The sequence below is a fragment of the Manis pentadactyla genome, chromosome 4, assembly GCF_030020395.1.
Source record: "Manis pentadactyla isolate mManPen7 chromosome 4, mManPen7.hap1, whole genome shotgun sequence".
In the NCBI taxonomy this organism is placed as follows: Eukaryota; Metazoa; Chordata; class Mammalia; order Pholidota; family Manidae; genus Manis; species Manis pentadactyla.
In genome coordinates, this window is record NC_080022.1 from 107,087,405 (window position 1) to 107,102,774 (window position 15,370).

General features: G+C 40.9%; 1 protein-coding gene across 5 annotated transcripts in view; it reads right to left on the reverse strand.

Annotated features, from left to right (window-relative positions):
• The window catches only part of TBX15 (T-box transcription factor 15), a 118,784-nt gene that overhangs the window by 13,015 nt on the left and 90,399 nt on the right, over window positions 1-15,370 (reverse strand). For all 5 annotated transcript variants that reach the window (XM_057500596.1, XM_057500595.1, XM_036924443.2 and 2 more), the window contains one exon: window positions 13,842-13,906. In XM_057500596.1, coding sequence (XP_057356579.1) covers window positions 13,842-13,906 — 65 coding nt within the window. The remainder of the gene's footprint in view (window positions 1-13,841; window positions 13,907-15,370) is intronic.

Here is a 15,370-nt window from a genome sequence, read left to right on the forward strand (position 1 = left end):
TACCACGGTGCATTGACACAGCCTGTCCCAGAGTCAACTGCACTTCTGGGAATGTGGAGTCAATGAAACTGTCAAATTGCTGTGGCTTTAAAAGCTTTGTAAATCCACAGAGACAAGCAGGGCAAAAGAAATAAAAGAGGAGATAAACAATCAAATACACTTGAGGTTTTGTTGCAAAAAAAATACTTACCTGAAGGCAAAGAAAGGGTTTGGTCCCAGAAATTACACCTCAAGCAAAAAGACCAATGCATTTCTATAAATACTTATCCATATTTTGTAACCTAATAATCAAAGTTGGTCTTTGAGGGTCATATGCTTGGGAACTGCCAGATTTCAGGAAACATCCAATACTTTACAAATATGTTACATTAAGGTTTCTGTTCCATTGATTTTGGAAATTCCATGAATTTAACTATGCACACACTGTCTACTTTCCCCTTCAATAAATTTTCTATCATATATATGAAGTGCTAGTGGATGTCATTTTAACAAAATTATCCAGGTCATTTCAGAAATACTCTTGCTGATATTTGATGTCCTCAAAACAGAGTATTTGCTTGAAGCTTTGAATATACATTCTTATTATTGACTTTTCTTTAAACTGTTGCACTCCTACCTAAATTGAGAGAGGGAATTTCAGGGACAATGGGGAGTGTAGCAGAAAAAGGGTAGAGAAGAGTAGGTGGCATAAGTCCTTTCATTGCAGGTCACTCACTGGAAGGTAACATGGTGTCCTTTTCTGGAAAAGGCAAGCATTCCCTCTTACTCTGTCCTTCTCACCAGGTATACATTTCCAGAGTTCTCTCCAATCTTGTATACCAAGAATAAAGTGAGAAGTTTTATTTTTAACTGAGAGCAAATACCCTTTCCTTTATAAATGGCTATAATATCCCCTGAGGTTCTTCTCAGATGAGCTACAGATACACTGATAGGCTCTTTGTGTTGGAAAATTTCCCTTCTGAACAGGCCTTACTTGCACAGTTAACTTTCAAAAGTCTTCCCTGGAATCTTGGAGGCTTTAAATACACCAATGTTGGCAAATCAAACTCTGTATTTTTAGAAGAGGTTGAGAGGAGAGGGTGTTGCATGGTGTTTATTAGCTGTTAATCTGTTAAAAGTAGGAATAGAAGACATCTCCACATAGTCACCCACATTAATGCTGAGTACAGTACATGAAACTATTTGTGAAGAGAAAGAGTCCAGGCAATTAAGGAGTTCAGAATAATAAGGGGCTAGGCAGATAAAGCCATGCTGAGCCTTGATGACTATAAGAAATAGATAGGCCAGGCTTAGCTCTGACTGCCTTGTTTTGGAATGTTGGCGGCCCACCAGAACATGTTAGGATTCCCTTTAATGGTATGAGAGGCTCACTGCAAAAGGCAAGGTCTTTATTGTTCCACCTCCTATTCCATTCTTCCTTGGATCATGGACCAATGAGGGACAAAATATTAGCTCAAGACAAAAAATAGGCCCTTCTCATTTCATAACAAAGTGATAGAAGATTGTGAAATAGCATTGATACACTGATTCACTAGCAATATTACTTTCATTAAGGAAATAGAAAATGAACTTTGATTTCATTTTCCTAATAGGCAAAAAGACTGTGGCAAAAGTATTAATAATTTCATTTTAGCAGAATTCTATATAAGATAGTGACCATTTGTGCATTTATCCAAATCTAAAATTAAACTGAAAGACTGAGTTATAGAATCATAGATTTACAAATTGGGAGAGATCTTGGATATCATCTGCTTCTACTTCCTATGATGCCATCTTGGATGGTTATTCAGCCTCTGTTGAGTATTTCCCAAGGAAAATGCTCAGTTTTCTGATGGATCTGTTAGAAAGTTCTTGCTGACCCTGAGCTGAAATCTGTGATGTAACTTTTCCCTCTGGTTTCATGACCCACGGGTAGATGATGAGAGTGCCAGACATTTTCCACATCCTCACAAAGGAGACCTTCCTTAGATGTTAAGAATGTAAAATATGACAGTTGCATATGAACATACCCAAAGTCCTTCCAGCCCCATGGTCTGTCACAACAAGGGTCATTTTAGTAGTGGAGTTCTGGGGGAGGGGTTCGACCACCAAAAAATAATGGCTGAGACCACACAGTCCTAACCATGCTTTATTAACTGCTGTCCTCCATCTCTTGTAGAGTACTCTAGGCTCTTATTGAATCTATTTATATATTCAGAGCATGTCTCTTTTTAGAAAAATTAATTCCACTTGTTTACTATATTTGTCCTCAAACTCCTTTAGGCTTCATTGGGTAGATCTAATTGTTACAACATACTCACTTTATATATCATGATTTGGTGAAGCCACTGCAAGGTAAGTATTAAATGTTCTCTCTACCAATAACATGTGTACTTTGGATCCCATGTTTTTCTGTCCCAGAGCTTAGGACAATGCCTGTTTCATAGCAAGATCTCAACTGATAAGCATTGAATTAATATAGGAGTGAATTTTCACCCTATTTTTTATAACTTGAGTCATTTTTTCATGAACTTTAACCAGCATTCATTTTTCTAGGCCTAAAATGTAGGAAAACAATTTGATGTAAAATTGACATTCTGACACAGAAGGAATCCTCTTGTACTGGAGACTTGGGAATTGTTTCTATAGCTGTTTATGCTTTTCTTGACTCAGGTCTCAGAGAGCTTTCATTTTTCCTTTGGTTTCTTCTTCTCTGATCATAGATTGCTGACTTTCAGCAGAGTTGGAGCCCCCTAGCAGAGGCTTGTGCCTTCTACCCCCATCTTCTCTCACAAGAGTCCTTGCCAACTACCCATTTACATCTTCAGCCATTCTGGGGTGTATTCAGAGTTTACCCTGGGCCACACACTTTACTTTTTCATCATCACTAAACCCTAGTTTTGTAAAATTGTATCTCAAGGCGCTTCAAAGCGAGTTCATTGTCTAGTAGACCTTTGCAAAGCTGAACGTCATCAGCATGTTCCACATGGGGGACCTCTTCCTCTCCCCATCTTTCTCACACAGAGACCTGACGTCATCTTCGAGGTCTCCAATCAGAGACGTCACACCGGCAAGTGTCCCGCTCTTGCATACTTCTCCCTATTTGCTCCAGTAGCAACAGAGCTGATATCCAAACCCTCTTTGTTCAACCCACTGGCTATAATCGCCTCTCTGATATCAAGGCCCCTTCCCTTCAGACTTTTTCAGTCTGATCACTGCCAAACCAATAGAATGTGCCAAAGAGGAGAGAGAAAAGGAAGAAGAGGAAGCAAGCCAAAGAGCTGTTTTGCAGACTGATGATGCCTTGAGAGCAGTTGATTCAGAAAAAGAGCTAGGCTGTAAAGAAATACCCTTCCAATCTTCTCATTCCAAAAAATAAAATAAAATTATAGGACCACCCCTTTGAAGTTCAGAAAATATTTGATAATAATAACAACGTTACAACTACATTTATGAATCCAGCACACCAAGGTATAGTTTCTGCATTTTACTGGTCTTGAGATAGAGAAATGCTTTTTATGTTTCCTAAGTTTTTCTCTGTAATTCTGACTTTTGACTCTTCCCCATACATCTCGTGACACTGGAGCAAAGGGAACACAGGCCAGGAATTGACAAGGCCCTTGGTCATCTCTCAGTAGAAGACAGTCAAGGACTAAGGGAAGTCTACTGAGACAGGTTCTTAAAGTCATAAAGGAGTTAGCCAACCAGGAAAACAACTATGTGTTAGATTTAGGAAATATAAAGACAAAAAAGACACAGGATCTTTACCCTTTAGGAATGTCCTGTTCAACTAAAAGAAGACAGCATGTAAATTATTTATTGATGAATTGTGTGACAGATGCTACATTGGGGAAATGTAAAAGATGCCATGGAGCACTGAACAAGGAAACTTCATACACCTGGAAAACTCAAGGAGTATTTCACAAAAGGCCAGTTATTTTAAGTATAATATTAAAGGGTACTTGGCTGTTTCCACACAGACATGAGGCAGAAAGAGCTTTCCTAGTAGAGTTAATAGTATATACAAAGACTTGAAGATAGGAAGAGAAGGAATGTGTAGGGAAGTTAAAAGATTCAGAGTGTCTGGAACTCTGGGTGCAAGATGAGGCAATGGGGTAGACATCGTGGATATTTATTCCATGGCAGGTGCTTGGATTTTACCCCATGGGAGGTACTGTGCTTCTGATCTCATCCTGTTTCATTATTTGAAAAGACACAAAACCAGAATATATTGTTCTTTTAGATCTAATTGCCATATCTCAACTCTATAACCTGTTTTCTGAGACTACCCTTGTTCCGCTGAGGTGTGGTTAAACCTTTTACACATCCTCCTTCACTGGATCTGGAATCACTTCTACATCTAGATTCCTCAGAGTATTTGCTATCCAGGGGTATTCTAAAAGACCTCCCAATAAAGGTCTGCAAGTTGGCAAAAGAAAATAAGCCATCATTCCAGTGACTGTGAAAGGGTACAGGAGGGGACTTGGTGAAGGAGGGAGCCTAGTAAACATAATGTTCTTCATGTAATTGTAGATTAATGATACATACATAAATAAATAAATAAATAAATAAATAAATAAATAAATAAATAAATAAATAAATAAATAAATAAAAGTAAGCCATCATTCAAAGCCTGGCTTTAGATGGTACAATAAGTTCATCTATATAACGAACTTCCTGTCATTGATGTGCCTTACAATGATTTAGAAGAACAGGCGTCCAAGGGATAGATGCTTGGAGTTGAGTTTAAATTGTTCCTTACCCTGTGATTCCAACTTGGGAACCCGGTCCCTGCATGGAGTTCTGAACAGGCAGCAATGGTAGTCCGTGAGTTTTCACTGCCTCAAGAAGGACACTAAAATCTACGATAACACAAAGCAGGCTAACTAAAATATTAAGTTTCTTTGCATTTGATTGGAATGCTAACTTTAATTTGGTAATACTAAACCACACTAGGGGCAAATTAGCATAGTGGTTAAGAGCACCCGCTCTGGAGCCAGACTGCCTGGGTTCAAATTGCAACCCTGCTGCTTATGAGCGCAGCCTTGGCCAGGTTATATAACCCTTGCGTGCCTAAGTCTCCTTATCTGCAAAATGGAGATATTGGTACTACTTTTTCCTAATCATTACTTAATAAATACAGACTTACTAAAGACAAAAGACAAAAAAATAAGAGAGAAAACATAATGAAAGCTTGAGAACCATTGGCCTAACTCAAGCAAAACATCCTGCCATCTGCTCAGGTTGTAACCTATAACAAGAGGAAACATTCTTACTTCACTAGAATTCAAACCTTTGTCAGCCCTCTGGCTCTGGATTGATTGTGGAAGGACCTGGATGTTACCTAATTCCATCTCTCATTCTTTCCTCAAAGAAGCAAAAATGTGTCCTTCAAGCCTCTAAGGGCTCATTATCTTGCAGATATTTCAGACTCCAATATGTTAGCCATTAAAAAGACGTCACTCTGTTAGATGACACCACCCCTGGGCAAGAGCCATAGACAACAAAACAACTGCCAACTTTCCCTGGCAAACCCACATGGCCAAGAGGACAATGGTGGAAAGATTCACAACAGAGGAGGGAGAACAAATAACAGAGCAGAGAAAAATGTTAAATACTGGCTGAAAGACTGTAAGCTCAGGGACATGATAAACAGCTACGGCCTGAATGAATAGGAGGAGTCTGGCAGGATGTTACTGCCAGAGACCAGGACAGCCAGCTTCCCTGAACTACAGATGCAGCAGTGCCCAAGAGGGAGTCCAGCACTGATTGCTTCCATAGATCTGCTAAATGGCATCCATGCCAGGGATAACAAAAGGGTATGTAAAATCTGCAGGGGCTAGTAAGATTGCCAGGAAAGAACAAGATTAGATTGGCTGGAAAAATACAGTCAATGGCTCTAGGGAGGGCAATGAAAACATAGAAATTGAAAGTAAAGGAGATACTTGGAAAGTTGTGCTGGTTGAAAGGCAGCAAGTTGTCAAGTCATTGGCTCTAAGCTTGCTCTGTGAGCGTTCAAGAGTGACAGGGAACTGGAGGTGACTGAGGGTAAAGTTGTCCACTGATTGGCAAGCTGTGCCTAACAATGGAAAGTGACATCATTCTCTGGATGCTGTCATTAGCTAGATTTACAAATTCTAGACACTGTACTCAGTTTTACCACCAGTAAAATGGGAAACACTGTACCCATATCCACCCACTCAAGAGATAGAAAATGGACAACATGGACAACAGGTACTCTATGAAATCATTATTACTATTACTCATATACTTATGATTTGAATACCTTAAAATAAATATATGAGGTTTAACTGTATGAAATTGCTGATATTTTACTACTGTTGATCTACCAAATATAGTAACTTTATATGTTCTGTTTAATAGATAAGGGTATAATAAAGAAAAAAGAAATCTTTCCATTTGCAACAACATGGATGGATGTAGATCGTATTATGCTTAGTGAAATAAGCCAGGTGGAGAAAGACACAGATGCAGTATGATTTCACCCATTTGTGGAATACAAAAACAAAGCAAAACAGGAGTAGACTTACAGACACTAAGAAGTGACTAATGGTTACCATGGAGAGGAGTTGGAATGGGTGGGTACGGAGGGTGAGGGGGATAAAAGAACACAAAAATTCTCAATCATAATATAAGTTGGTCACAGGGATGGAACTGCAGAATGGAGAATATAGTCAATGATTCTGTAACATCTTTCTATGTTGATAGATAGGTAACTTCACTAGTGGAGGTGAGGATTTAATAATATGGGTACCTGTTGAACCACTGTGTTGTATATCTGAATCCAACATAGGATTGTACATCAACTACACTTCCTTAAAGAAAATAAAGAAAAGGGTGTAGACAAGAGTTGAGGGGCTTGGTTTTAGTAGAGATCTCTACCAACAGATTTTAACTGAGATCCACCCTGTACTGTCCTCCCCTGACTCACAAAGAAAAGTCATTTCCTTCAGATCTCTGTGGAGATGAACTGGCCCTGGGGCTAATGTCCAGCTGACTCTTCCTTTGCCCTTTTGTTTACTTGAGGCCTTCGGATTGCTCATCTCACAGTCCTCTGTCTGGCTGCACACACATCCTTGTTTGGTGTTGTGAGGAGGGGCTGGCCCTTGACAGGGGTTTCTGTTTGTCCCCAAGAAGGTGGTTCTTCACTCTTTGAACATGGCATTGAAACAACAGCTGCTTAAGGGGGGGATTACAGGGAAATTCTTTACTCCCAAATACTTTCCCACTACAAGTAGAGATTCCTTCCTTTGGGTTATGTATTAGCCTCAGTAAGCATCCTTCCCTAGCAAGCAAATATATACATTCCTGTAATGCAGTTAATGGCTCCATTTTTAGATCACTATCCCCCGAAACATTATGGAAAGGGACACTAGACAAGGACTGCCACCAGCCACATTCCCAGTAAACAGTACTGCGTGGTGGCTGAGAATCAGCTCAGACTCAGATTTCCTCCCACACCTCATCCTGTAGGCCCTCTTATTTTTCAGTCAGGGGCAACCTGTTAGAACTAGCTACCCATATCAACCAACTGCCCATGACATAGGGCCTGCCACTGGCTTCTTTCTAACAGTTCCTGAGTTGTAGAATTTGAGTGTCCTGGTTCAAGAGTCCAAGGGCAGATTCCATAGAGAAAAAGATACCCCCCTAAAAAGCTGCACCAACTCTCTGGACTGCAGAAGGGCTACTCCACCTGGACCTACTGTAGGACCAACAGCAGTGGCTTCTGGGTTTCCCCTCCAGCTATGAGTATCTGAAAAAATATCATGTGCATGGGGGAGTCTCCCTTGAAGCTTAGATGTGGTGGAGACTGGGAATAAGGGTAAAGCGCAAAGGCAAAAGCCAGGACGGAGGCTGCCGGCCTCGGAGGACCCAGAGTTGTGCCCTCCATGGAACTTTGAAAATACGTTCATAGGGGCTCCCACTCCCCAAACAGATCATAATTTTAATCCTATCCTTTTTATGTATTTGTTTGCTTTGGAGGAAGTCCCTGGGAATTATATAAAATTTCCCAAGCTGACTTGGGCTTTCTTGGCAGCCCCTGCAGACAGGAACAAGGCTTCACATTGGATGTGGACTGAGGGACCCACAGAGTCCTCTTTCCTTCTGCTCCTCTGGCTTTTCCCCCTTAAAGGGCAAGGTCTCTGTGGTGGTGATGCTCCCTCTAGCTGAGTAGAGTGGGCTCTCCAGGCATGGGGCTAATGTACCTCCCGAGGCTGCTGCTCGACTCTGAGACTCACTGCAAAGACTCTTGCTTCTCTTCAGCTCCATGACCTTTGTCTTCTGTTTGGAGCAGGCTGCCCATGGGGGTGGCCACCCCCAAAGACAACTTTACCTCTCAGTTCACTACTGAGTGACTTTTTCCAACCAAACTTCATCTGCTTGAGCTCAGTTTCTGGGACCTCTTCTTTCCTAGGCTCACAGCCTCTGACACTTGCTGGGCATCCCTCCCTGAGGGACCCAGGTATCACAGGCATGCCTACACTGTCCAGAGCCAGTGCAGATGGCCTGAAGGATGTGTGCCTAATCTACAGTTAGGCTAAATCAACATGTTACAGAAGCAGGCCATCTCAGGTCTGGATCCAAATCGCCCTTAGTCTTTCAAACTCAGCCTGTTTTTTGACTCACTCTTTTAGCTAGTGTCCCAGACTAACTCCCCTCTGTTGCTCTACCTCACTCACCCTTGGTCATGGTAAGGTTTTTCTCACTCCAGAGTTCCAGGTCTTTAATTCCTCTGTCACTCATGAACTGTTTATTGTTTTATAACTAAATGAACAACTATTATTTTACTCTATATACCTGCCACATATACAGGAAAAAATCTGAAAACAGAAACCTGAAAAAGGTACAGTCCCAGTCTTTGAGGAGCTGAATTCCAGCAGGGGCAGAGCCCATGAACACAGATCACAAGCAAAATTTAATCTGACACTGAGGGATTCTATTTTCCCCAGGGAACAGAAAGGTGTTACTGTCTCCTGGAAGGAGAACTTGTGTAGAAGTAAGTGGATATTGTGTGCCCTGGGGCTAAGTCTGATAAAAGGTAAACATATGCTGACCCCCTTACCTCCACCCAAAGACAGAGTCGAGTCACATAATTTCTGAAAAATCTGGAAGAAATCCCTCCCATGGCAGAGACAACACCTGGAAGCAAAGTCTGTCAGTGTCTCCAACTCCAAGAGGATCAGCGATCTACTACTCTTCCCCACAACACACACACACACACACACACACACACACACACACACTTCTAAAGAGAGACATGATCGAATGGGTATGGAAAGTCAGCAGCACCATACTCAGTTTGAAGTGTGGTGACCTCACATTGAAGTGTGTGAATGACATTCTAAAAAAGCAGGGAGAACTATGATGGGCTCTGATGATGGTGGCACCAGAGGGCCGACCTATGGAATCAATGGGCTCCTGCTGGGGTTCTGGAAGGTCCAATGAATATCACCTCGTAGCCTCTTTTGAACTCAGAATAAATTCTAAGAAAGACCTAGAAGTCTGATGCAATGAACATCAAAACACCAGTTTTACAAATTGATAAAGGAGTCTGGAGACTCTGGCACAGGCATGAGGGCTGAATGCATGGGTGAGAAATCCTCCAAAATAAGCTGAATCCAAAATTGCGGGCTTCCTCCACTGGGCTTATCAATAGGAAAAGCCCAGAGCAAGGGAAACAAACACAAAAATGAACAAATGGGATTATATCAAGCTGAAAAGCTTCTGTACAGCAAAGGACACCATCAATAGAACAAAAAGGTATTCTACAGTATGGGAGAATATATTTGTAAATGACAGATCCGATAAAGGATTGACATCCAAAATATATAAAGAGCTCACACACCTCAACAAACAAAAAGCAAATAATCCAATTAAAAAATGGGCAGAGGAGCTGAATAGACAGTTCTATAAAGAAGAAATTCAGATGGCCAAAAGACACATGAAAAGATGCTCCACATTGCTTGTCATCAGAGAAATGCAAATTAAAACCACAATGAGATATCATCTCACACCAGTAAGGATGGCTACCATCCAAAAGACAAACAACAACAAATGTTGGTGAGGTTGTGGAGAAAGGGGAACCCTCCTACACTGCTGGTGGGAATGTAAATTAGTTCAACCATTGTGGAAAGCAGTATGGAGGTTCCTCAAAATGCTCAAAATAGACTTACCATTTGACCCAGGAATTCCACTCCGAGGAATTTACCCTAAGAATGCAGCACTCCAGTTTGAAAAAGACAGATGCACCCCTATGTTTATCGCTGCACTATTTACAATAGCCAAGATATGGAAGCAACCTAAATGTCCATCAGGAGATGAATGGATAAAGAAGATGTGGTACATCTACACAATGGAATATTACTCAGCCATAAGAAAAAACAAATCCTACCATTTGCAACAACATGGATGGAGCTAGAGGGTATTATGCTCAGTGAAATAAGCCAGGTGGAGAAAGACAAGTACCAAATGATTTCACTCATATGTGGAGTATAAGAACAAAAGAAAACTGAAGGAACAAAACAGCAGCAGAAGCACAGAACCCAAGAATGGTCTAACAGTTACCAAAGGGAAAGGGACTGGGGAGGACGGGTGGGAAGGGAGGGATAAGGGTGGGAAAAAAAGAAAGGGGGCATTACGATTAGCATGTATAGTGTGGGGGGGCACGGGGAGGGCTGTGCAACACAGAGAAGACAAGTAGTGACTCTACAGCATCTTACTATGTTGATGGACAGTGACTGTGAACAGGGATATGGGGGGGACTTGGTGAAGGGGGAGCCTAGTAAACATAATGTCCTTCATGTAATTGTAGATTAATGATACCAAAATAAAATTTAAAAAAAAATAGGAAAAGCCCAGAATGCACACTCCTGCAGGAAGCCGGTCCTGAAGAGCTCCTTCCCCCAGCTGACCAAACAGCTCAGCCACTCTTGTTTCAATTGAGAGGAAAGAGAAGGTGATGGGGCTGGATGCCGGGAGTACTTCTCCATGGATATCTCTTGACATTAAAATATGAAGAATGGGATAAGTATCATCACCGCAGCTCCCGAATGTTCTTGTCTACCCTGAAAGGACACAGCTGTCGGCCCTGGCCACTCTCTGATGGCACTGCAGTGAGAGGTTTACAGCTTAGAGAGACTCATGAGAAGCATTTAAAAAGAGTGTGGTGGGTGGCTGTGTCTTCCCCCTCTTCCCTCTCACACTCCTCCCTTCCTGAGCCTCTGGATCACACTGGGATGGATTGCAATTGACAAACCTAAACATGTTTTGGTTTGAGGTTTGGCAAATTCTGTAACTCCAAAGTATTCCACAAATGTTTTGTGTTCTGCAAAACCCAAAAACACTGGCCAAGCACTTCCCTCCCTAATTTTTAAGCCCATGTGTTTTTAAAGGAAATGCAATCCTTATGTTTTGGGTACATTTATATGCAACTCATCAAACCGTGCTCATCTGTATGAGTTATTTGATGTCTAAAATGCATGGGGAGGATCACAGACTTAGAAGAACTGTGTTAGCACAAGAAGGGCAATAGGTGAGGCACTGTTTGGAAGGTGACCAACTGGACTCTGGTGTGGCACAGAACCTCCACTTCCCAGAAGATTTATGAATAATCCTCTATATCTTCACCCGTCATCCATCAATCCTTGCCATCTGTAAAACAGTACTAATTTGCACTCTTATCAGATCCAGCAGGCAGCTAGTAAGAATTAAAGTGTAATTATCAGGTAATTTTGAGCTTTGTAAAGAGAAAATACAAGGTATTTTATACTTGCCCTAACACATTTCTTTTAATCTGGCTTCCCAGAGTGCTGGAGGATAAAAATGGCTTCTACTTTGAAAATTCATCCTTGCCCCATCGTAAGAGAAGTGGCTTCAGTGTCATTATATCAGTTTCACCCACTAGGGAAGTTCAACCTGACTTCCTGTCCTCTACTAAAGAACTGCTCATTACAGAAAATAAACCCCATGTTTATAGGAAGTAGATGAAAACATCACGGGGAAGAGGCTACCAGGACAGGCAGAGAATATATAGTTTGGTTTGGGTGGGGTGGGGGCGGGGGAACAGAAGGTTCTGTATAGTCAAATAGTATCTTTAAGAAGATGAAGGGTTTTTAGAGGAAGAGTTCTATTCTCTATACCTGAAGATAAAATAAGTCAAATTTAAATTGTTAGCATAATAGAACACAAAGTATACAGGCTTGAAAGCCAGGTGGACTTAGATTTTAATCCCAGCCCCAGCTTTACTGTGTGATACTAGAAAATCTGCTTAAGCTCTCTGAGCCTCAGTTTCCTTACTTGTAAAATATAGGTTGTTTTGAAGATTAGGGAGATCGTTAGTGAAAGGTCCAGAATGCAGTGCATGTTCAATCACAGACAACTTCTATAATTACTGATATTACTTAAAATAGCCTGCAGGTTTTAATGGGACATAATAAAGAATCTCCATGCAATCAGAGAAATTCACAAATGAAACACTGAAATGGGCTGAGGAAGATCCATAGTTCCACTTTCCTGAAGTCATTCCAAAAAAGAGCAGCTCACCAGGAAGGACAGATAAGTAACTACCTGTCCTGAGCAGTAAGACATTCCCCAGCCTTAAGCCAGACACAGACCAGGGCCAAATGATGTGTCAAGGTCCCTTCTAACCCAGTGAGTCAGCAGGACCTTAGGACTTGAACTGAGATGTCATCACAGCTTTCTAATCAGAGGCAAATACTTCAAGATACATGGTCTATTCTCAAGATTAAAATGTGGCTTCAACTCCCAGAGCATAGTTCTAATGCTGGTCAATATAGCGTATCTATTCCAATTTTCTATTCTCTGAAAAACAAGGATTTCCATGGGGAAAAAAAAAGAAAATCTTTGGAATGCCAAGATGAAAATAAACAAATACTAAATGTCACTAGAGACACAGAAGAAAAGAAATGTAAATTCGTTGAATAATTATAATCAGTAGGGTTGCCCTCTGGAGACAAATAGATGTGTCTAGAGCAGAAATTCTTAATTTTTGGTCAGGGACCTTTTTGAGAATCGCAAGAAAGCTATAGACCTCTCTCCAGAAAAATGTACACTTACTCATCCACACACAGTTTTCTTTATAATATCTGGGAACTCACAGAAGCCCTGAACTCCACCCATGAGCTATTCATTTTTCATTGGCTGAATTCAGAAAACAAAGGCCTTTGTCTTACTTTAAACAATCACTGAACAATAAATTATTGAGCCTACAGTCCATGTGCCTGAGTTCTAGTGTGGTTATACCACTAACTAGTTGCTTAACATAGATAGAACATATTACTCAATTTTGTCATTTTCAAACTGGCAGTTTAAGTGAATTTTACCTTACTCAACAGATGTGACCTTAAAAAATGCTGACATAAATAGTTAATTTTTCTCAACAAAGGCCTAGCTCCTAAAGATAATACTCTCCTGGGAAAAAAAATTTGTTTACAATTCCTTGTTTCCTAATAATGAAAAATAAATGACATATCGCTGTAGGTTGTAGCCACCTACAGATACTCATCAGAAAACATAGCAATCTTCTGAGGATAATAAATCACCATAGAACTTGTTTTAAGTGACTGAATTGCCAAGTATGACATAGGAAGAAAAACATCACGGAGGATTTGATCTGCTGATTAACAGTATGTTAACAAAGAATTTAGATAATTTAACCTTTTGGGGCAGCTTTTGGATTCCTAGATCAGCCTTCCAGTCCTCTGTGCCCAAGGCAGCTCAGAGGCACAGCAAGCAAGTGTTCCCCAAAAAGGCAGTGGTCAAACCGCCACTGGAGCATGGGGAACAATGTCACAGAAAAGAAATGTCAGTGAGCTTCTTACCTGTTTCTTCCAGAATCTCTGAATCCCTTAGCAAAAGGGTTTCGGTCAATTTTTAATCTGGTGATCTGGATGGAAACAAACAAAAAAGCATGAATTATATTTATATTAACTGACTTTTTCAGTTCTTCCTCCTAGAAAATTAACAAACATCATTCTAGTATTAACAGCTATTTTCTTATTTAGTTCTCTTTTAGTTTCAGATTTAAATTGAGGTTGATACAAGATTTGGGCCTGGAACACCGATGTCTGACCCATCTGACCCACTTTCCCTAAAAACCATGGTTTTCCCAGTATGTGACTCTGTAACCTCTCTTCTCCTCATCTTTCTTGCCCCAAAATGGGGGATAAATCACTTGCCTGGACAAACAAAGGCATCAAAATGGAAACCTGGGCAATGGTCAGGTCCATGGTATGTGCCACAGAGGAAAGTGCTTCTGAATGAGTAAGTAAATGAATGAGGGAGCAACTAAGTGAATCATGAACAGAAGGATTCAGTCAATCCAAGCAGGTGGAATCAGACCATCAGACAATCCACCTCAGCCTGAAAGAACCAAATAATTGACAGCATTTCCCACTTCACTTAAGTTGTACCTTTCCCACCACTAGGGATTGTTCATTTAATGACCTAAAATGGACTTGTAAAAGACACAAAAAGCAGCCAGATTTTTGTCAGGGTTGCACCCAATCTACAAACATGGACTGGATGGGGCAGGATGCAGCACATCTCATCCAGTCTCCGAGGCTCACAAGCAAATTTAACGAAACAAAGGGGCAGCTTTGTAAGACTGAGCAAACCTGGTACAAACAATTGTGTGACCCAGGTTGAATGGGTCCTCAGGAGCCATCTGATTCGACCACCACTCAGTGCACAAGTCCCTCTCTGTTGCATTCTACCTTAGTCCCCTTAAGCTCTGCGGTAGTATATATTACCCTCGTGCCTCCAGACTACAACAAGCTTGACCAACAAATTCCACATGCACTCCTGAGCTTCCCCTTTCGGCCCTGGTCACAGGAGGCATTTTGATACCTTCATGCCTAAACCACATGTTAATGACTCACTACATTCAAGCAATGGAGACTTAGGGGTGGCAGCCAGGGAGCTCAAAAAGGAAGAAATTTCACTCTCAATGGGAAGTAATTCTAGTAATAAGGGAATCTCATGATTTAAAACCACTTTCTCATTTCTGATCATTGCAGAACTTATCACTAGGATTGCTAAAGTTGTTTCCTATGTTGCAAATATTTCCAAGTCCCTCTTCCATCTCACTTCATCAGAGCAGAGTTTCTCAAAGCCACAGTCTGTAAAGGTCTTTAAAATACAGTGTGAGATTCTGACAGACTCTGACTTGAAAGTACTGAAGTTATTTTTTAAACATTCTTTGCCTCTAGAATACACACTAATAATGTAACACTAATAATGCAGCAAAGGCAATTTTACAGCCATTTTATAGGCCAGAGCAGGAGCCTAAAGCTTTGGCTTTCTAAAGTCTAATGTCTGCCCTGTAAATACTGTATTGAGTTTAAAGACT